This window comes from Protopterus annectens, chromosome 8.part0, assembly GCF_019279795.1.
Source record: "Protopterus annectens isolate FY-2018-M chromosome 8.part0, PAN1.0, whole genome shotgun sequence".
Taxonomy (NCBI): Eukaryota; Metazoa; Chordata; order Ceratodontiformes; family Protopteridae; genus Protopterus; species Protopterus annectens.
Genome location: NC_056741.1, coordinates 1,961,675,005 through 1,961,698,144, shown reverse-complemented (window position 1 = coordinate 1,961,698,144; position 23,140 = coordinate 1,961,675,005). Strand labels below are relative to the sequence as shown.

Genomic DNA, 23,140 nt, shown 5'->3' with positions numbered 1-23,140 from the left:
GCCTGGCATCAGTGATTGCCTATTGCAGACTTCAAGGGATACAAATTTACCCTTATCTGGATGACTGCCTGATCCAAGCGGACAGCAAACATATACTACTGGAACATCTGGCATATGTGACACGGTTACTGCTTTCTCTGGGATACACCATCAACAAGGAGAAATCAAAGCTAACACCTTCTCAGAAAATAACTTTCCTGGGTGCCAACTTGGACACAAACACCCAGATGGGTATACATTACGCCAGAAAAACCAGGGCAATTATCTCAGTACTTCAAAATACTAGCAAAAAGTACCAGGCTTACTGCAAGGAAAATCCTGCAGGCTCTGGGATTCATGGCATCTTGCATTCTTCTAATCCCGTGTGCAAAGCTGCATATGAGGAAACTTCAATGGTACCTAAAAAATCTATGGTCTCAACACAGTCACAGCTTGGAAGCAATTATTCCAATAATTCCCTGTCTACAAAAGGAATTCCTATGGTGGGCCCAAGCATGTCAAACACAGGCCTCCCATTCTGCAAGCCTCAAGCAAAACAAGTCATAACCACAGACACCTCAGATTACGCCTGGGGGGCGCACATGAAGGACAGGTGCATTCAGGGCAGATGGTCCCAAAAGGAAAAGCACCTTCACATCAATCAAAAAGAAATGCTGGCAGTAATAAATGCAATTACAGCTTTCAAGGACTTCCTGCATCCAGGACAATTGCTCATAAGAACAGACAACACCACAGTAATGTGGTACATAAACAAACAAGGAGGAACTCACTCATACCCCTTGTGCAGACTAGCCATGACTCTTTGGAACTTGGCTCTGGAAAGACAAATCGAGCTTCAAGCACAGTACTTGCCAGGGATGGAAAACACACTGGCAGACACTCTGAGCAGAAATATGACAGATCCACACGAATGGAAGCTACATCCACAGGTGTTTACGGAGATAGTCCAAGCGTGGGGGAGGCCAGATATAGATCTTTTTGCCTCCCACAAACCATCAATTGAAAAGGTTTTGTTCAAGGACCTTCCATCCAAAGGCCTGGAAAGTGGACGTCCTTTCATTCAGTTGGGACAACATGGACAGTTTATGCATTCCCACCTCTGCCTCTTCTGCCCAAGGTGCTTCTGAAAGCAAGAACAGACAAACCCAGGATGATACTGATTGCTCCAGACTGGCCAAGGCAACACTGGTATCCACTCCTGAGGAGCCTCACACATACTCCTCCCTGGTCCCTGCCTCTAATACCTCTTCTGCTGACGCAGAACAACTACAAAACCCTTCACAGCCAGCTGAAAACACTCAACCTCGCTGCATGGAAAATTCCTTAACACCACATCAAACTCTACTCTCCAAGGAGGTGCAGGATGTCATTTTGGAGGCCAGAAGACCATCTACTAGAAAAGTTTACTCCGCAAAATGGAAGCGGTTTTGCTGCTGGAATGAGAAAAGAGGGCAGGACCCTAGAAAATTGAACTTGCCTCAGGTTTTACAGTACCTAGCTGAACTACTGAGCAGTGGACTTTCATTTTCTTCAATCAAAATGCACGCCTCAGCCATTTCTGCAGAATTCAACACGGATCCTCCTTTATTCTCACACCCACTCTTACGGCAGTTCCTCAGAGGGGCTAAGAATATAAGACCTCCAAGGAAACAACCAATACCAGCCTGGGACCTTAATTACATACTAGAAAAATTAAAATTGCCTCCCTTTGAACCTGCTGCTTCAACAGATCTACAATATTTGTCCTGGAAAACAGCTTTCCTTCTGGCCATCACTTCAGCTCGTAGGGTTTCTGAACTACAGGCCCTCATGCGGTGCAGCCCTTCCTCATCTTCCATCAGGACAGGGTTTCCTTTCATACCAACCCATCTTTTATGCCTAAAGTGGTATCTAGGGTAGCCTTAAACCAAGCCATACACCTTCCTACCTTTTATCCTAACCCTCAAAACAAAGGGGAAAGGCTGCTTCACTCTTTAGACATCCACAGGCAGCTACGTTACTATTTGGACAGAACAAAGTCCTTCAGGAAATCAGACCAACATTTTGTGTCCTATGCCGTAGGGGCTCCAGGGAAACCAGTTACCAAACAGACCATTTCCAAGTGGATTGGCCACTGCATACGTTTTTGTTACTCCTATCATGGGAAACCTGTCCCTACTGGTATCAGACCTCACTCCACCAGGGCCACAGCCACCTCTACAGCCTTCCTCAGAGGTGTGCCTACTAAGGATATCTTGGAGGCAGTCACTTGGAGTTCTGTACATACCTTCACAAAACACTACCATCTGCCCTTATATTCCAGAACAAGAGCAGGCTTTGCCACTGCTGTTTTGCAGGGCATTCTGGCTCAACCCAGTTCCTCATAGTACCTACCACCCTATGCATAGCTTTGGGACTCTACCCATCTGTGATTACTGCAGCTGTATGCACGATGAACATAGTACAGTTTTGTACCTACCATAAATGTAGATGTTCGAGTGCTAACACAGCTGCAGTACAGGTTTCCCTTCTTCCTTCCCCTCTTGGTAAGGCCATGGGGCCTAAAAACCTCTTCATACCTCCTGACTGGGTTATCCTGCTATGTTTTATTTGCTTGCATTTGTGGATTAGCTTTATTTATGTATTGCCTTCCTTTTGGGGGCACCTGACATCTGGGGCAAGAAAGACTGAAGAACATGGCGTCGGCTGTGTCTTATATACTGTGGTCTTCCTGATGTCAGAAGAGTAAGCGACAACAACCGACGCCGGACCAAGACTTTGGAATTCGGCCGACCGAGGGACCGCCTGACGGCTGAAAACCCATCTGTGATTACTGCAGCTGTATTAGCACTCTAACATCTACATTTATGGTAGGTACAAAACTGTACTGTTTGTCTTTGCCCATGTTGTGGATTAATGAGCAACACTATCCATTCAGACAGTTGAAATTGACTGATTTTCACCAAGGTGTTCTTTTTTGTTAAATCCTAATCAAGGATTCTGGCAAATTAGAATGGATGAAACTAGCTCAAAGGCTTGGGTTTTCAGTACCCATCTGGGTAGATATAGGATGTTCATCGTGCATACAGCTGCAGTAATCACAGATGGGTTTTCAGCCGTCAGGCGTTCCCTCGGTCGGCCGAATTCCAAAGTCTTGGTCCGGCGTCGGTTGTCATCGCTTACTCTTCTGACGTCAGTGAGGCCAGAGTATATAAGACACAGCCGACGCCATGTTCTTCAGTCTTTTTTGCCATGCGGTGCCCGAAGCAGAAGCAGTTCGCAAGTGCCGGTCGGCCAGCTCCTGAATTACGAAAAAATTGGAAACCGAAGTCTTCATTAAAGCTAAGTACCCCGTTGGGGAAACTTTTCTTGCCTCAGACCGATGTCAGAAAAAGTTAATAATTGTATTTCTTGTGGGAAGCAAATACCGCATAAGGATTTCCATTCCCTCTGCATACCTTGTTTGGGCCCAGACCACGACGTCTCGGGCTGTCACTTTTGCGCTACCTTCAATAAACGCACTATTAAGCGTCGGGCGGAGTTCGCCCAACACTACTTTGGTAAAGCTTTTGATTATAAAATGTCGTCGGACACTCCGACTACCGTTTTGTCCAAAAAATGCAAGGAAAAGGACCGACACGATGCCAAAACAGGCTACACGTGGTCCGGTTCTCAGCGAGACGCCTTTGCAGTCCCTGACTACCGACGACACTCCTTTGGCGGTGTCTTCTGTACCCGAGATCGCTGGGTCCTCGGCCCTTTCCCAGACTACTACCGAATCCCCTGCTAATGTAGAGGCTACTAATGTGGACAGGTCCACCTCCACCCATGGTGTATTTAGGCCCTCATCTTCTTTTTCAATTAAGACCTTTACTAAATCCAAAGCAGCCAGGCATCCCACGAGGCCTGTTGCACAGGGCCCATCTTCAGGACCCATGCCTAAAAAACAGATGCTAAAAATGGCTGAGGATTTAATTACTCTTATCAGGGGTTCTCATCCCCCTCCTGACGAGACCCAGAGTGGAGGAAGATTCTCCCTCTTCTGATCAGGGATCCATTTTATCAGAACATTCTGATGCAGAGGAACACTCTTATTCTCCTTTTGAGGATTCGGATGCAGAACAGTCCATTCCTTCGGTATCCCCTCCTGAGGATTTTTCCTTTGGGGAAACCTTGCACACCTTGAGGGAACACTTCCATTGGGAAGGCCAAGACTTTTCAGATTCCAAGAAAAGACTTAGGGAATTTCTTTGGTTACCTCAACACAGACCTCTGACTATTCCCCCTGTTTTGGACATACTGGATGATGTCTATTTGGAGGCTTGTCTTAACCCTGATTCTCTGCCTCCTGCACCAGTCAAGCCTGATAGGTACTACAGAGTACCCAGCTCTCACCAATTTCTCTTCAAAAGCCATAATGCTGACCCTGAAACCATTTCACAAGGCCCCAAGGGATTGAAGGCCTCCACTGCCAAGAATCCACTTCCTGCAGAAAGGGAATCCAGATCTTTAGAAAGGTGGGGTAAAAAGGTATATACCTCGGCCACCCTAGCCATGAGGGCCTTAAACTGTCAGTTTCATATGATTAAATATCAACAGTACCTGTTATCACAATTAAGGAACAAAATGTCTCAACCTGAACAACCAGATTTAAAAGAGTTACAGGATATGATGCATAGTGCAGAGCAAGTGGGTAAACACACCTTACAATGTGGTTATGATGCCCTAGAGGCCTCCAGTAGAGCGGCTGCTACAGGATCAGTCATTCGCAGACATGCCTGGCTTAGGGAACAAAATTTGCCTGATCATGTGAAAGCCAAACTTCTAGATGCTCCCTTACAAAAGGATGTACTATTTGGTACTAATGCTGAGGAGATACTACGGAAAATGGAAGAAAAAGCCAAATCTATGCAAACTGTCAAAGCTTTCTTACAGGTCCAACCACCACGTTTTAGCAGAAATTGGCCTTCAAAAACTGGTACTTTCCAGCCACTGACAAGCCCCAAAGAGGTAGATACAGGCACAAGGGGCAGAGGGCAATCACAAGGATCATATAGAGGCAGACAATGGCAAACTCCAGCACCAAGAGGTGGTGAAGACAGTGCACAACAATACAGGAAGCAAACCCAATGACTCCCTCATTTCCATGCCAAGCAGGTCTCAGCTGGCAGCACCTTTGGGAGGGAAACTAGCATTATTTGCAAGCAATTGGCATATTGTCACAACAGACAAATGGATACTGGACATTATAAACAGAGGCTACAAATTTAAATTTCACACTGTTCCAAAAATGAGAGGCATGCCAAACCTGCCACAAAATCAAAGGGCAGAGGCACAACTGCAAATTTCAAAGCTCATAAACATGAGAGCTATTCAAAAGGTACCTACGCACCAACAAGGTCAAGGTTTTTATTCAAGACTTTTTCTGGTACCAAGGAAAGGAACCGACTGGAGACCCATTTTGGACTTATCCATCCTAAACACATTTCTACTCGTACCAAAATTCAAGATGCTCACATTACAGCAACTTCTTCCCATGCTGGGCAAGGAGTTTTGGCTGGTAACATTGGACCTCAAGGAGGCATACCTGCATGTCCCAATCAGACAAAGCTGCAGAAGATACCTCAGATTTCTTGCAGGTTCAATCCACTATCAATTCTCTGCATTGCCCTTTGGCTTATCTACTGCGCCCAGAGTATTCACAAAGTGCCTGGCATCAGTGATTGCCTACTGCAGACTTCAAGGGATACAAATTTACCCTTATCTGGACGACTGCCTGATCCAAGCGGACAACAAACACATACATCTGGAACATCTGGCATATGTGACACGGTTACTGCTTTCTCTGGGATATACAATCAACAAAGAGAAATCAAGGCTAACACCATCTCAGAAAATAACCTTCCTGGGTGCCAACTTGGACACAAACACCCAGATGGCATATCTTATGCCAGAAAAACAGGGGCAACTATCTCAGTACTTCAAAATACTAGCAAAAAGTACCAGGCTTACTGCAAGGAAAATCCTGCAGGCGCTGGGATTCATGGCATCTTGCATTCTTCTAATCCCATGTGCAAAGCTGCATATGAGGAAACTTCAATGGTACCTAAAAAAATCTATGGTCTCAACACAGTCACAGTTTGGAAACCATTATACCAATAATTCCATGTTTGCAAAAGGAATTTCTATGGTGGGCCCAAGCATGTCAAGTAAATACAGGCCTTCCATTCTGCAAGCCTCAAGCAAAACAAGTCATAACCACAGACGCCTCAGATTACGCCTGGGGGGCGCACATAAAGGACAGGTGCATTCAGAGCAGATGGTCCCAAAAGGAAAAGCACCTTCACATCAATCAAAAAGAAATGCTGGCAGTAATAAATGCAATTACAGCTTTCAAGGACTTCCTGCATCCAGGACAATTACTGATAAAAACAGACAACACCACAGTAATGTGGTACATAAACAAACAAGGAGGAACTCACTCATACCCCTTGTGCAGACTAGCCATGACTCTTTGGAACTTGGCTCTGGAAAGACAAATCGAACTTCAAGCACAGTACTTGCCAGGATTGGAAAACACACTGGCAGACAATCTAAGCAGAAATATGACAGATCCACACGAATGGAAGTTACATCCTCAGGTGTTTACAGAAATAATCCAAGTGTGGGGGAGGCCAGACATAGATCTTTTTGCCTCCCACAGGAATCATCAATTGGAAAAGTTTTGTTCAAGGACCTTTCATCCAAAGGCCTGGAGAGTGGACGCCCTTTCATTCAGTTGGACAGCATGGACAGTTTACGCATTCCCACCTCTGCCTCTTCTGCCCAAGGTGCTTTTGAAAGCAAGAACAGACAAACCGAGGATGATACTGATTGCTCCAGATTGGCCAAGGCAACACTGGTATCCACTCCTGAGGAGCCTAACACATACTCCTCCCTGGTTCCTGCCTCTAATGCCTCTTCTGCTGACTCAGCACAGCTACAAAACTCTTCACAGTCAGCTGAAAACACTCAATCTCGCTGCATGGAAAATTCCTTAACACCACAACAGACCCTACTCTCCAAGGAGGTGCAGGATGTCATTTTGGAGGCCAGAAGGCCATCTACTAGAAAAGCTTACTCCGCAAAATGGAAGCGGTTTTGCTCTTGGAATGAGAAAAGAGGCCATGACCCTAGAAAACTGAACTTGCCTCAGGTATTACAGTATCTAGCTGAGCTGCTGAACAGTGGACTTTCCTTCTCCTCCATAAAAATACATGCCTCAGCCATTTCTGCAGAATTCAACACGGATCCCCCTTTATTTTCTCACCCACTCTTACGACAGTTCCTCAGAGGGGCTAAGAATATAAGACCTCCAAGGAAGCAACCAATACCAGCCTGGGACCTTAATTGCATACTAGAAAAATTAACATTGCCTCCTTTTGAACCAGCTGCCTCAACAGATTTGCAATATTTGTCCTGGAAAACAGCCTTCCTTCTGGCCATCACTTCAGCTCGTAGGGTTTCTGAACTACAGGCCCTCATGGCGGTGCAGCCCTTCCTCATTTTCCATCAGGACAGGGTTTCCCTTCGTACCAACCCATCATTTATCCCAAAAGTGGTATCCAGGGTAGCCTTAAATCAAGCCATACACCTGCCTACCTTTTATCCCAATCCTCAAAACAAAGGGGAAAGGCTGCTACACTCTTTAGACATCCATAGGCAGCTACGTTATTATTTGGACAAAACAAAGTCCTTCAGGAAATCAGAACAACTTTTTGTGTCCTATGCTGTAGGGGCTCAAGGGAAACCAGTTACAAAACAGACTATTTCCAAGTGGATTGGCCACTGCATACGGTTTTGTTATTCCCATCATGGGAAATCTGTTCCTACAGGTATCAGATCACACTCCACCAGGGCTACAGCTACCTCTACAGCCTTCCTCAGAGGAGTTCCTACCAAAGATATTTTGGAGGCAGCCACTTGGAGTTCTGTACATACCTTCACAAAACACTACCACCTGCCTTTATATTCTAGAACAAGAGCAAGCTTTGCCACTGCTGTTTTGCAGGGCATTCTGGCTCAACCCAGTTCCTCCTAGTACCTACCACCCTATGCATAGCTTTGGGACTCTACCCATCTGTGATTACTGCAGCTGTATGCACGATGAACATAGTACAGTTTTGTACCTACCATAAATGTAGATGTTTGAGTGCTAATACAGCTGCAGTACAGGTTTCCCTCCCTCCTTTCCCACTTGGTAAAGGCATGGGGCCTAACAACCTCTTCATACTACCTGACTGGGTTATCCTGCTATGTTTTATTTGCTTGCTTCCACTGATTTTGGTTTATATTGCATTGCTTGTATGTGTAGATGAGCATTATTTATGTATTGCCTTCCTTTTGGGGGCACCTGACATCTGGGGCAAGAAAGACTGAAGAACATGGCGTCGGCTGTGTCTTATATACTCTGGCCTCACTGACGTCAGAAGAGTAAGCGACGACAACCGACGCCGGACCAAGACTTTGGAATTCGGCCGACCGAGGGACCGCCTGACTGCTGAAAACCCATCTGTGATTACTGCAGCTGTATTAGCACTCGAACATCTACATTTATGGTAGGTACAAAACTGTACTTTTCCAGGATTGCCTTTTGGATTACCATCAGCCTCAAAAGCATTTCAGAGAGCAGTACTTGAGTGATTGCAGAGCTCTGAGAAGTAGTGGTTGCAAATGATTATCTTATGTATGGAGCTAACAGGGGAAAATGAGATTTGTGACTTAGCAGGAAGCCTAAAAACCGAACAGAAAAAGATGCAAATTATGCACTGTATCGTATTATAATTTAAGCTATACCCTGCACATCAAATTATTTAAAACAATACAGCAATAATACCCAAGATTCTGAAATGAGATTGCACTTATCGAAAAACACTGCAGTCAGAGATCGTCAGCACTCAGGCTGGTGTAAGTTGAACAGTTTCTTGATAAAAGGTTATCCCGATTTTGGAATTTTCTGTGTTCAGCATATTCAGTGTAATATTGGAGTTTGCTTCCTTGACACCCAACTAAACAAACCAACAGCCTTGGCTAACTTTTTAAAAGAAAATGACAATGTTTTCTAATAAGTTACTCATCATCATGAATGCATCATCCTTATTGTTTTAAATGTAATTTAGTTATTACTCAGACCAAGTTCACCCTCTGGCTTTTGCCCAGAGCCTTATTCCAAATATTGTCTGAAAACACATTAATATTAGACAATTTTATGTTTAGAAGGCATTAATTAATTTATTGTTTTTTTAAATTGTTTAGGCTTCACTGGAATGAGTCATTCATTTTCATCATTTCAAGATACCAGAGCTACATAACAAATCTGTAAGTGCATGATTGATTAAATCTCAAGTAGTCCTGCATAAAAATTTAGTTTTAACCCAGCTCTCTCTTAGTAAGTGCCTTGGTTAATGACATTGTTTTTAAGCATGCAGAATTACAAACATTCTTATAGAAGCCAGATGATGTCAAGTATGGATTCTTCTACATTGTTATATTTATCTTAAGTTGCTAAATGCTGTGTGGTCAGCACTGGTAGAAGGTGAGAACTATTGTCCTGTTTTCTGAGGGACGATGTGGCAGGATGGCTTGCTGCACACCATGAGGCAATACTGCCCTGTACTGTTGTAAGATATGACTGAGTTGCATGTTGCACACCAGGGAGACTATTGCCTAGTATTGTCATGTAGCATAGTTCTGTACTGCACAGCAGAGCTATTGTCCTGTGTGTAATGATGTAGCATGGTGGTATGCTGGACAGATTGGGTACTGTTGTCCTGTACTGTGTGGAAAGATGTGGAAAAGTGATACTATGTACACTCTGGGAGGACTGCTACCCTCTACTGTGTGGAATAAGGTAGCATGGTGGCATTCTGTACATCAGGGGAGCTGTGCTATTGCCCTCTACTGCATCGGGTATGTGCAGGGTTGTATGCTGCACACCAGGTGAGAACTGTTTCCCTGTATTGTGTGGGAAGATGTGGTGGAGTGAAAAGTTAGACACTAGGGGAACTATTGCCCTATACTTGTGGGAGGATGTGGCAAGATGGCATGCTGCATAACATTGTCAACTATCGCCTTGTGCTATAAGAAAATATGTAGCAGGGTTCCATGCAGCACACAGTGGGAAGACATAAGTTCATAGACAAGTTAGCCGACGTTCGTATAACAAAAATGGGATATCAGGGACACATATTAGCATTCTTCTGATATTTATCAGATGAATAATTGTCAAAAACACAGTGCCAGGGAATGTGTACAATAGAAGTTTGCCTATGTTGACTTATAACATTGGGCAGCTTTGTACAAAATGGTTGAGCTGTGCACAGCAGGTATCCAAGCAAGGCAGTACCCTTGCCAGGAACAATGAGTCATCAGCGGAGGAAAGTCAGACAGTTGACAGCTTATAATACCTATGGTATTGTAAAACAAAGAGCAGAAGGCAGAGCTCATTATACTTCTGCAAAATATGAATACAAACATCTGAGATGGTGTGAATGAAGGACCCGAATTCAGAAGCATTTACCATCTCATATGGGGTGGTGCACATGTGGTGTGACACTCAGCATGGCAGGCATAGAATGCCAGTGTACACAAGAGCAAAACATTAAAACTGTCTGAAACAAAGTACAATACTGACAAATGACATCTTCAACAGGGGAAAAGAACCACTATCTTAGTAAGTCAAGGTGGATTTCCATTGAATAGTCCTATAGGAAAGGAAGCAAAACATTTTTGAATTCTAATTTGTGTAAAAACTAAATGTTTAAGAGGAATTTCTAAAATGTTTTTCTGCAAGGTAATAAAGCACCACCCTTTGAAGATGGATTTACCCACCGAATCTCCTTTACTGATAGTGTTCTAGCTTCTAGTTTACAGCACCTGATGATAAGGGCGGCTTCCCTGCCACAAATTCCATCAAGCAGGTTGCATTTTCATACTCTAGCAGCCTTGCAAAGTAGTTATCAACAGAACTATATGATACCTCTCAGAATTAGGACTGGCTTGAAATGTTCAGTGGTAAGCCTGACCTTTCAAACTTCACTCTTAAGGTCAGAATAAGTGTTATAATGTGGCAGCACTATTCTTTCTGTAATGGAATTTTCTTCAAAATGAAAAAAAAAATGGAATTTTATTAGTAATTTGTTACATTCATGAGTCAAAGGCTGTTTCTTTTTTGACAAGTATTTTTTTTTTTTTGAGAATAATTATCCCCATGCCTGCAGCCCATAAAGCCTCCCCATCCACCAGACAACCATGAGGGTGCTTCATGTTCTTGCTGACATACATGGGATCACAGCATTTTCCTTTATGGTGTAATCATACCTCTAGTGGTGAAGCAAGTATTTGCTGTTCCATAACCTGCACCATCAAGGGCCACTGTCTCGGGCTTGGGTGACCACTTCTACATCATCCCTGCCCTTAAACGAATTCCCATAACACACACCAGTCTGACTTTTTATTGGGAAAGGAATGCAGTTCCACACTATGGTAAACCTGCTGTCCAACCAAGTTCTGCAGTTAGAGCAGCAGTGCAAGCCAGATGGGATACACCATGCCTCATCCCAGAATAAGCATGTCCATATGTCCATTCTCTCTGTCTCTGCAATCACTTGAGCCTCCAAGTCAGATTTGGGTTGCCTGGGTTGAAGTCTGAGCTTTATCCCTCAATGCAGGCTAACAGATACTTTTTAAATTTTAAACTTGTCATTTGTTCATTCAAAAAAAGTACTTATTAAAATCATTGAACTGTTGGCAATATGTGGGTTATAAAGCATGGTTTGTGTGCTAGATGGCTTCAAAAATCACTTGCGACGATATTGCTGAATTCATTGCTGGTTTAGGACTGTCTTCATGTAAGTGGGTGTGGATTCAGAAACCTGCTCTGAAGTGCAGGTTTTCTGAGACATCCTTTGGGAATATAGTAGAGAGGTAAGGCTACAATACCAACAACCATGACCAAACTGACCCACTCAGTGTGGCTGAAGAACCCTGGTGATATAGAATAACATAGAACAGGCTGCAGTAGATCTGTACCACCAAAAAAGAGGATTGTGAGCAATGCAATCTTCAGAGGCTAATGTAGCCAAAATAACCAGATGTCATCTGTCAGGAGCAGCTTGAATATTAGACAGATATAGTGTCATAAGTAACACTGAGAAACACATGACCAATATCACAGAATGCAAGTGCAAAATGAGCTCTGTTGTGAAGCTCATCGTATTGGTCACTGCTGCAATAGCTTTAGCTCTATGGGTTATGTCAGCCTGCTAGTTTCCAAAGCTTCAGGGCACCTTCCATATGCCCAAACTGTCAGTCTGCTTGAGCTGAGCTGACTAAAAAAATACAGGTTTGGGTACCAATTCCTTCAGAGCTTTCATGCAACTGATAAGTGCACTCTTCTGTGGTCTCTAGAGGATCAGTGGTCAGCTTGTGCTGTTCCATTGCTGGGCAGGTAAGATCCCTTTGGGGGAAAAACATTCCACATTTAAAAATCATTGTTTTATTGTACTTTCCTATATAGGAAAGTTATTTTTAAGCTAGGAGTTTGTGGTTTAACAAGACTGTTAAGGGACACTTTCTGTCAGATTTAAAAGTTGTTTAAAGTAATTGAAAACCATTTCTCCTGTATTCACTGACTACAATGAAATCCATAAATTAATTACAGAAACTGGATAGTAGTTAACACATGGTTCAGAAAGAGAGAGAATCACAAGACTGCATACAAGAGTGGTCAACGTGCAACTCGAATGCCTTTCTAGTAAGGAAAGGGTACTGGCATAGAATCAGTAATTGGAAAGTCCTCTCCAGTGAAACAGTCAGCTCAAAGCATTAACCACTGGTTGTCGCATTCAGCTGCAAGCAGTGGGTAAAGATGGCTCTAAGATCAACAGAGAACAGGCTGAAGACCTGAAAGCTGACAGGAGAGAAAGTACAATAGTTCAAGGAATTAGTTTGGGCTCTAGCACCCCGAGAAGAGGAGGAAATAGGAGTTGAAGAATTGCAGTGCCTCAAAACAGCACTTGTGAGGACTACAGAACAGATGTGTAGCACAGTCAGGTATGGAAACAAGGTACATAAGGAAAGCTAATGGTGGAATGCAGAAGTCTGGGAAGTTATCAAAAGAAAGGAATGCAGGAAAAGGTGGGTGATAGAAAAGATGGACCAGGCTATGAAGGAATCCTGGTTGGCTAACCAGCTAAGAATGGAGTTGCAAAGGCAAAGAACAGGACATCAGAGGCACTCTATCATGTTTTGGAAAGTGACTCAGTAGGTGACGTAGAAAAATTATATCGGGTTGCAAAGCAAAGACAAGTATAAAGAATATAGTCAGGCACTACCTCATAAAGAATGCCAGCAACAACCTGCTCACCAGTCCACAGGACAACAAAGGCAGATGGATGGATTACTGAATGAAGAAAACCCCACAGAAACTGTACTGTCTTAGATACAGCATATGCTGAGAGAAGAAGAGGAGCTCACCCTAGAAGAAGTAAGAATAGCACTAAGGAAAATGAAGTCAAATCAGCAAGGCTGAGATGAGGTCACAGCATATATGATAAAGATGGTGGGTGGATAAGGGATAAATGGCTCCTAAGGGTACTCGTAGCTGTGTGGAGAGAAAAGCATAACCCAGATGACTGGAGAATAAGCATATTCATGGCAGTGTGCAAGAACAAAGGGGATATCCACAAATGTGGGCAATACAGAGGTATCAAACTCCTGTTTATATTGCATGAAAGTTCTGGAGAGGGTGATTGATATACAGATATGTAGAGTAGTGGAAAGTAAGATAGGAGATGAGCAGTTTGAATTCAGATTAGGATGCAGCGCAACTGACCCAATGTTTGCAGTCCTAGAGAGTTGAGAAGAAGCTAGACATGAGGAAAAAGTACATCTGGGCATTCCTAGACTTGGAGAAAACATATGGCAAGGTCCCATGAAAACTGATTTGGACAGTACTGCAGTGGTTCAAAGTCTCAAACATTGGTAGAATTAGTGAGGGCTATGTACAAGAACCCAGTGACTCAAGTAAGGACCATGTTCGTTCTCTGAGGTGTTCCTAGTGGGAGTAGATGTGCACCAGGGTTCAGCTTTGAGCCCACTGCTGTTCATACAAATGGATTGAGGGTGCAGATCAACAAAGTTGCTGTATGCAGATGATGTGGCATTACAGGCAGATTCTGAGCAAGAACTTCAGCAAAAGATAGGGGTATGGAATGCAAAAATAAAGGCACATGGAATGAAACTAAGTACATGTAAGACAATGGTAATGGCAGCAAATTGGGGAAATGAAAAGCTGAGAATTGAAATAAAAGGGAAGATAGTGGAACAGGCTAATAACTTTGAATATCTGGGAAGGGTGGTCTGAATAAAGAGGTCAAAGCAAGAATCAGGGGGTCTGCAGCCAACTGGCATAGTGTCAGGTGTAGTATATGACAGAGAAATGCCAAAGAAGCTGAAAAGTAATGTTTACAATACAGTGGTGAGCCCAACTTGGGCAGTAAAGGCAGTGCAGATGAAGCCAGAGGTGATGGAAATTAAGTGCATGAGAGAGGTGGTAGGATGCACACTGGGACAGATGAAGAAATTAGGACATAAGAGTAGAAACCGAAGTTGCCCCAATTGCAGAAAAGATCAAAAAGAACAGATTACAGTGGTTTGGGCACGTGCAGAAAAAGCAGAAAATCTGGTGAAGATTTGGGACAGACAGGAAGAAGGTAAGAGGAAATAAGGGTGCCCAGCAAAAAAGTGGATGAACTGTGTGAGAAAAGATCTAAGTTGGTCAGATATGAATGTTGAAGGCAGGAGTGTAGTATTGACTTGGGAGAGATGGCGACAGTTAACATGATACCCCAACCCTATGTAGAAAATGGGGAAAACCTGGTTGAATTACAGAAAACTGGCACTTTTTTTCCTCCAACTGTTTGTTCTCATTTCTGAGAACAAACAATTAGAAAAAAAAATTGAACCTGCTGTTTTATGTTTACAAGAGTAAAGAATTTGAGAAACTGTTGAGAGCAAAGGCAAAACCATCAAGGAAACCAGTGGGACCTTTAAATGTAGACCACCCTACTGCACCTTTTGCAAATATTTGTGTAACTCTGACCATTTCTATTGCCCTGACTCCAGCAAGGGTGGAGTCATGAGGTGCGTTTAGGCCCTGTATATGACAAATTGAGAATTACAATGCGACTGTTGCAGAAGTTTCTATATGGTCAAAACAGTTAGCAAACTTAAGGTTAAAATGACCTACCATTTATCAGGCATCCTAATTAAAATGCTCAAAAATTCACTGAAGCACCACCTGCAAAACCCTGAAGATGAAAGATCCAGTTTTCACGTACAGGATAAACTAGAGATGGGACCTCTTGAAGTTAACAGAAGCGCCATCTTAGAGAAGATGGAGCTTAACTGGATTATCAAACTATATGCCTGAAAACCACCTGAACTCAATACTTGCATTCCTATCAAAAGTGTTGTAATACTAAGTAAGCTGACTAAATCAGTTTGTCTTATTAAAAACAAAATGATATGGTCCAAAAATCTACAAAAAGGTTTGATGAAAAAGGTGGACACTTAAGCACTTACTGTGCTGTACTGATTTCTCAGATGTATCTGAAGAAGCCATATGGAAGAAGCATTTTGAAAATGTGAGGGAATTCTTGGTGTTTCAGGCAGGACAGTTTTTGATTAAAGTAGTAACACATGATTATGTTTAAACAAGGAAAAATAATTTATTTTGCTTGAACAGGCTGTGTCATTGTTGGACTTTCTCCTGAATATAGTTAACTGATAACTGGTGTACAACACTAGTACTGTAAGAGGATATAGGAGAATTAGCAAATATGGATACCCCACCCCATTGGTGGACAACTTGTAATATTGAAATGAGGTGTGTTTTACCTCCATCAATTAACACCCCCCCCACATTCTAATTAGGTGTATTTTACTTCCACCAATTAATACACCTGGCTATTCTGACCTCTGTCATCACAAAGCCCTTATTACCAGAGCAGTGCTCACTGTAAAACCATTAGAATTTGGCTGCAAGAACGCTTGTCCATCTGTAAAGACTTGAGCAGTTTTTCTAAAAACTGCACCAGCTGTTTTTTATTCTTCTGGAGAAGAAGAGTAGGTAAGCCATCTAGGGTCAGCTGTGTCAGATTTGCTTTTATGATGTAAAACAAATCACCATCAGAAAAAACAAGTAGTTTTTATTACAAGCAGAGCTTTCAGTCAAACAACCTTCTTTAATGCTAAACATCATACTACATTTTCTCATTCATTTGAAAGGAGATACAATGTGACCACAGCCATCCAATCACAAAATGCCCTTAAGTACTTATAAACATATAAAATACATAAATACACTTCAAAATCTTATAAAATATTATAAATTATACTGTTGCATCCTAACAAGGACAGGTTTAATACTAATTTTGTTTATACTTGGTTCACTACCTGCACAGAGCCTAAGTATCCACTTATATTCTTTATTTTCAAAACAATTGTTTAGATCCCCACCCCTCATGTCTTTATATACATTCTCTATTACTCTAAAGGTAAAGGTGTGGTCTATTCCTTTATCTAGAATGTGCTTACACAATGCATTCTTATCATTTTTCCTTCTAATGTCGGATTTATGTTCTATTATGCGGTCTTTTAACCTTCTTGTCGTTTTCCCTATATAAAATTATCTGTACTTTTTACAGGTGGTCAAATAGACCACATTAACACTATTGCAAGTTGCTACACAGGAAAAATTAAACCTCCAACCAGAAGTGGGATGTATAAATTCTTCACTATTCAGTTTTTCTGTACCTACACAACAGCTACATGCCATACAGGTATAAGTCCCATATTTCTGCCCTATTTTATTTTTAGCTAAACTTTTAAAATCCTTATAACAAAGTTTTCTCTTCAGACTTTTTAGATTCTTATATGAAAAAAAAAATGGTTTAGAGTCTATTATATTATGTAATTCAGGCAAAGCTAAAAGAATTACCCAATTTTTTTCTATTTTCTATAATTCTTTCATTCTTAGATTACATGTAGTAACGTATCTCTTATTATTTTCTAAAACTCTTTAGACAGCAGAAAGAGTTTTAGAAAATAAGGTTAAAAGACCGCATAATAGAACATAAATCTGACATTAGAAGGAAAAATAAGAATGCATTGTGTAAACACATTCTAGATAAACAACAAAATTAGTATTAAGCCTGTCCTTGTTAGGATGCAACAGTATAATTTATAATAATTTATAAGATTTTGAAGTGTATTTATGTAATTTATGTATTTATAAGTACTAAATTAAGGGTACTTTGTGACTGGATGGCTGTGGTCACATTGTATCTGCTTTGCTCCTTTTAAATGAATGAGAAAATAAAGTGTGATGTCTAGCATTGAAGAAGGTTGTTTGACCGAAAGCTCTGCTTGTAATAAAAACTACTTGTTTTTTTCTGACGGTGATTTGTTTTGCATCATAAAATCGCTTTTAATTTAAATGTATATGAGAGTAAACTAGTCAGTGATGTATGCAACAATAGGGCAATCAGAGTCATGAAACCTGACAAAGGGGGTGGTTTGGCCATCATGAACACTAATTCTTATATAGAAAAAATGTTTGGTATATTACATACTGATGTATATTGTGAGATTAGTTTGAATGAGAAAAACATACTATATAGGAAAGTCGATGTAATTCTAGATGAATTATTGTTAAACAGGGAAATTAGCCTAGATGACTAACTTTATGGCAGTCAAGTCTCCAAACATTCCTACCATCTTTGGTATACCAAAGTTATATAAGGATATAAGTAACCCACCCCTTAGGCCCATTGTTGATGCAAAGGCATCTAAAACATATTTTATTGCCAAATGTATAGATACTCAATTAAAATCAACATTAAATAACTGTGGTTGGGTTTTAAAGGATTCAAGGGACTTTTTAAAGAAAATAAATAAGGACATGTATGACGACTGTCTCATTTTTGTGACAATTGATGGGGATTTGTTTTCCGTAATCCCAGATGAATTGGGTGTAGAGTGGTTTTATCTATTTGTATGTAGATACACTAATATCAGACATGAGCTTGTTAGGACTATTAAAACCTTAATGGAATTGGTTCTAGACACCAGTGTCATAGTATTTGAAGCCCAGCTCTTCAAACAATGCAAGGGTGTAGCAATGGGGGCTGTATATGCCCCTATATTTGCAAATATTGTCATGGCCTTTTGGGAGCTAGAATTAATTTTTAACAGCCAATATGCCCAATATTGGAAGTATTATGGCAGGTATTTGGACAATATTATCCTGTGGCATGGTAGTATGGAAGACCTCAATAGCTTTTTGTCCTATATAAATCAAAGTACAGATTTTTTTTTAGATTTTACCTATACAATAGGGAAAGATGCAATAGACTACTTGGATATCACTATCAAGAAAAATGAGCATAAAAAAGACTTTACAACAACACTTTTTAGAAAACCTACTTATTCTAGTACCCTCCTGCACTTTAACAGTTTCCATCCACTACACCAAAAAATCCTTGGTAAAGGGCCAAGCTGTTCGTTTGGCCCATATGACATCTGAATGGGATGATTTCTTACAGCAAATTGAAGTATTGTAGAACATGCTTTTGCAAAGAGGTTATCCTGAACCATTTTTGAAACCTATTCTACAAGAAGTTATAGATAAAAGGTATAGGGGGTATTTTCCTTTACTCGGTAAAGGTATTACTCAAAATGAAAGTTTATCTAAGGAAGGAATTGATTTTAAAAGGTCAGCTATCTTTAAGTTTAATAGACAATTCACCATCACCCAGATTATTCAACACAACTGGAACTTATTTCACACCAGTCAAGATTATCTTGAAATAGTGGGGAAGGCCCCAAAAATGATCTATCAGAAGGATATTTCCTTCAAGAATATGTTGGAGAGAAATAATATTATTGATACAAGAGTAGGGGGCATGTTGAAATGTGGATTTTGCCTTCAATGTAAGCATATCATGGAGTGTACTGAGATTGATATTCCTAATTATGGGAAATATTTATATAAGAAAAAATGTTGTTGTTGTAGCAAATCTGTAGTTTATCTTGCCCTTTGCCAGTCATGTCCATGTTTTTATATTGGCAAGACTATCCATGCCCTTAGAAGCAGGGTCTGTCAGCATTGCTATGACATCAGGAAGCAGGACATTAAAATGCCTTGGCAGTTCACATTAACAATAATGAGGGATACAATTTTAAGTTCAGTTTTAGAGCAGGTATCAATGGGGGTCCAGTCATTGATTTCTTAGTTTTATGAATTAAGGTGGCAGATGAGGACCAATGCTACCAAATATCCAGGCCTTAATAGTAACATTTCCATCAGCCCTATACTTAGACTAAGGGCAGAAGGATATATGTGAATAATATGGAGTTCATAATATTTATTTATTTATTTATATATGTATATGTATTTATATAATTTATAATTAAATGTCTTCTGTGAGTTTACACATGTTTTTAACAGATTATGTATTTTATATATTTTATATGTTTTTTTAAGGTATGTATCTATTGTTTGTGTGTTTAGAGACTACACCTTTAAGCTGATTGCTAATTAACATTTTTGTAAGCAAGATTGCTTTAGAAGTTGGGTCAGTCACTGTTCATTTGTAATTGTTATATTCTGATGAAGTTTTTTATTCCAAAAAAACAAAAGCGCTCAAATACTGGTTCGTGGATCCTGGCTTGCTTCTTCCAGTATTGGTTTATTTAGTTTGCGGTTTCTTTACACGTTATAAAATCGCTTTTCTTCACTTTATCTTGTATCAGCGTGTAGTCAGATTTGCTTTTATCCCAGTCAAAGTCTTGGTTTGTTTGTACTAAGATCCAGGTCCCTGGATTACAGGCTGGATATCACATGCTGCCTTTGAGTGGATCTTTGGTATTCCAGTTTCTCCTTGTGGGGAAAATCTGTTGTAATGTCTTCTTAGTCACCACTTATTGTTTACAATGTGTTTATGATTCAGTTGATACTTCTTCCAGGGCTATGGCCTCTGGTACTGTTTTGAGAAAATTTGCCTGGCTGCATTCTCAGCACCTCCGAGATGATGTAAAAATAAGATTTTAAATTCTTTAAAGCTTTTGTTTTTGGTCTCTCTGCTGCAGAAGTTATCAAAAAGTGATGGAAGTAATAAGTTGATTCAGGGAATCTCAAACATTTTTCAGCCTTCCTTTTCCAAATGTTCTAACGTATTCCTTAACCCTTCATCCAATTTTGGCAAAAAAAAAAAACAGACCCAACAAAATGCTGGTAAACAGGTGTTTAAGAAGTGGCAGGGGAAGGTTCCAAAAATAATTCATAAACCCTGCCAAAACAAAGAACAGTCTTAAGTCAGAATGACTTTTGAAGGGAACAGGTCATGCCCCCTTTGCAGAGCAGCCATATTAGCTTGGGGTATAACTGCACAGCACAATCTCACTCTACAGTCATCCTACGTTCTGTCACACAAAATTGTGGGGCAGACAGACTGAGCAGGCCAAATGCAAACCTTCATGAATGGAAACTAGATTAGGTGTCTTCCAAGGTTTGATCCATCTATGGGGATTTTCTCAAGTAGACCTATTTGCTTCCTCCATGAAAATCAGCTGACAAGATTCTGTTCAGGACTCCATACAAGAATGTAGACACGTTTTCTTTTTCTTGTACAGTAATATTCCTGTATGCTTTTCCATCCATTCTACTGATATCCCAGGTAATCCAGAAGGAATCCCACAAGATAACTGTGATGACTCCTTTCTGGTCCAGGCAGCAGTGGTTCTTCCTTGTTTTGGAAATGGTCAATTACCACAAGCTTTCTGACAGTGTGTCTACTCTGACAAGATCAGGGGTGTTTTGGCATACCCTCACCCCAGGTAACTTGAACTGACAGCCTGGATGATGGGTCTTAATTCCCTTTAGGCACCTAATTACTGAGGACATGCAGCAGGTACTAATGGAGGCAAGAAAGCCTGTTACTAGAAAATCCTATATTAGCAAATGGAAAATGTTTTCTAGTTGGTGCCAACAACATAACTAACACGCATTCAGGTCTGGTTATTCTCTAGATGTTCTTCGTGTTTCACTGTTGCAATCATCACACTTGGGTTATCCGCCTGCAGGTAGCCCTCAGTCACCCCCTAATACCAGAGACTTAGTATTTCTGTGTCAGTTGCTGTCGCTCCAGGACTGACATCAGGTCATCAGGGGTATAAAGACCGGCATCCAAAACCATTATATCAGTCTTTCTTGCCAAGGAGCCCGAAGCAGAAGTTGTTTGCACGAGTGCCAGTTGGCTGCTACCTGAGTTTTCATTTCCGAATTGAATCATCCTGAAGTCTTCTAAATCTAAGTACCCCATTGGAGACCCTTTTTTCATGCTGTAACTGTTGTCAGAAAAAGTTAAGAATTGTCTCGCCCGTGGAAAGCAAATACCACACCGAGATTTACATGCTTACTGCATCACCTGTTTAGGCATAGACCATGATGTACCTCGCTGTCGGATTTGTGCTTTGTTCAATGCCCAAACTATTTGTAGTCGGGCCCTTATTGTCACTAAATACTTTCGCTCTCGATATCCATATTCCAAAATGGCTTTGGTAAGCCATCCGACTACCGATCTTCCAAACAAATGTAAATAAAGACTGAGACAGACCACACAGGTCCAAAACTGCCGACGATGCTTCCGTTAAGCTAGTCACCAGTTCGCTGGTACTCAGTGAGGTGCTTTTGCAGCCCTTGATGCCTGCTTCGATGGATTCGCAGGCTGCTACCAAGACCCATTTGGAGTCCGGTATGCCGCGAGACTCTTCTTTGACTATGGAACCTGCAGATGTCTCTACCTTGGATGGGTCCAGAGCCACTGTGTAGGTACTGGCTTCCGAGGAAGTTCTTCGCATTACCGATATTCGACACAAACCGACTTCTTTCGCATCTTCAGTTCTGTCTAAAACTACCGAGTTTCTAAGGCCAAGAGTACAAGCTACGCCTAAAAAACCGATGACCCAAACTCAAGCACCTGCTTCCCTGCCACAATCTCAAATGCTTAAAATGGCAGAAGACCTGGTCATGCTGATTAGGGGAAGCCAGCCTTCCCATGCTAAGAGAAAACGAGACCTGTCCCCAGCAGCTTTAACTGACCAGGAGTCCGACCAGCTCTGAGGTTTCTGAATATGAAGACATGCCTTTATCTGCTTATGAGGATTTAGATGCAGAGGAATCTATTCCCTCTGGTTCCCGTCCAGAGGATTTTTATTTTGGTGAAACCCTACATACTTTAAGAGAGCATTTCCACTGGGAATGCCAGGATTATCCTCAGCCCAAAAAGAGACTCGGAGAATTTTTAGATTTGCCACAACATAGACCTTTAGCTATCCCTCCTATTCTGGATGTTGTGGACGATGTCTTTATAGAATCCTGTCTAACTCCTGATACTTTACCCCCTGCTCCAAGGAAACCAGACAGGTACTACAGAGTCTCTGACTCTCACAAATTGCTTTTCAAAAATCCTACTGCTGCCCCAGAGGTCATTTCCCAAGGGCCTAAAGTTATAAAAGCCACTACAGCTAAGAATCCCACCCCTTCAGACAGGGATTCCCGAGCTTTAGACAGATGGGGTAAAAAAGTATACACCTCTGCAACTCTCACCATTAGAGCATTAAATTGCCAGTTTCACATGTTGAAGTACCAGCAACATATTATGGAACTTATTAAGCAAAAAATTATCTACCTTTACAGATTATGCAGAAAATAAAGAATTACAGGAGCTTATGCATTCTGCAAGCCAAGTCAGCAAGCATACCTTGCAATGTCAAGCAGAGCGCCTCTTTGGCCCTCTTCAAAAGTAACCTTGATGATTGGATGGGAGAAAGGAAATTCACCCCGGGGATCACATCAGTCACCCTGCTAGACAGGGGTCCAGGGAAGTAAATAGTGTGGGAGGGAATAGCCAGGGAATTGTTATGGCTAGGTTTGTATAGGCCCTAGGGTCGATAGCCTAGTACCAACCTATGAACCTATGTGGGTTTGACACCCTAGAAGCATCTTACAGGGCAGCAGTCACTGGTTCTGTACTGAAGGCATGCTTTGCTTAAGAAG

At 41.4% G+C, this 23,140-nt stretch overlaps 1 protein-coding gene across 2 annotated transcripts in view; it reads left to right on the top strand.

Moving 5' to 3' along the window:
* Positions 1-23,140, top strand: part of LOC122809761 (histo-blood group ABO system transferase-like) — a 1,808,094-nt gene that overhangs the window by 309,081 nt on the left and 1,475,873 nt on the right. For both annotated transcript variants that reach the window (XM_044081487.1, XM_044081486.1), the window contains exon 3: positions 9,274-9,336. In XM_044081487.1, coding sequence (XP_043937422.1) covers positions 9,274-9,336 — 63 coding nt within the window. The remainder of the gene's footprint in view (positions 1-9,273; positions 9,337-23,140) is intronic.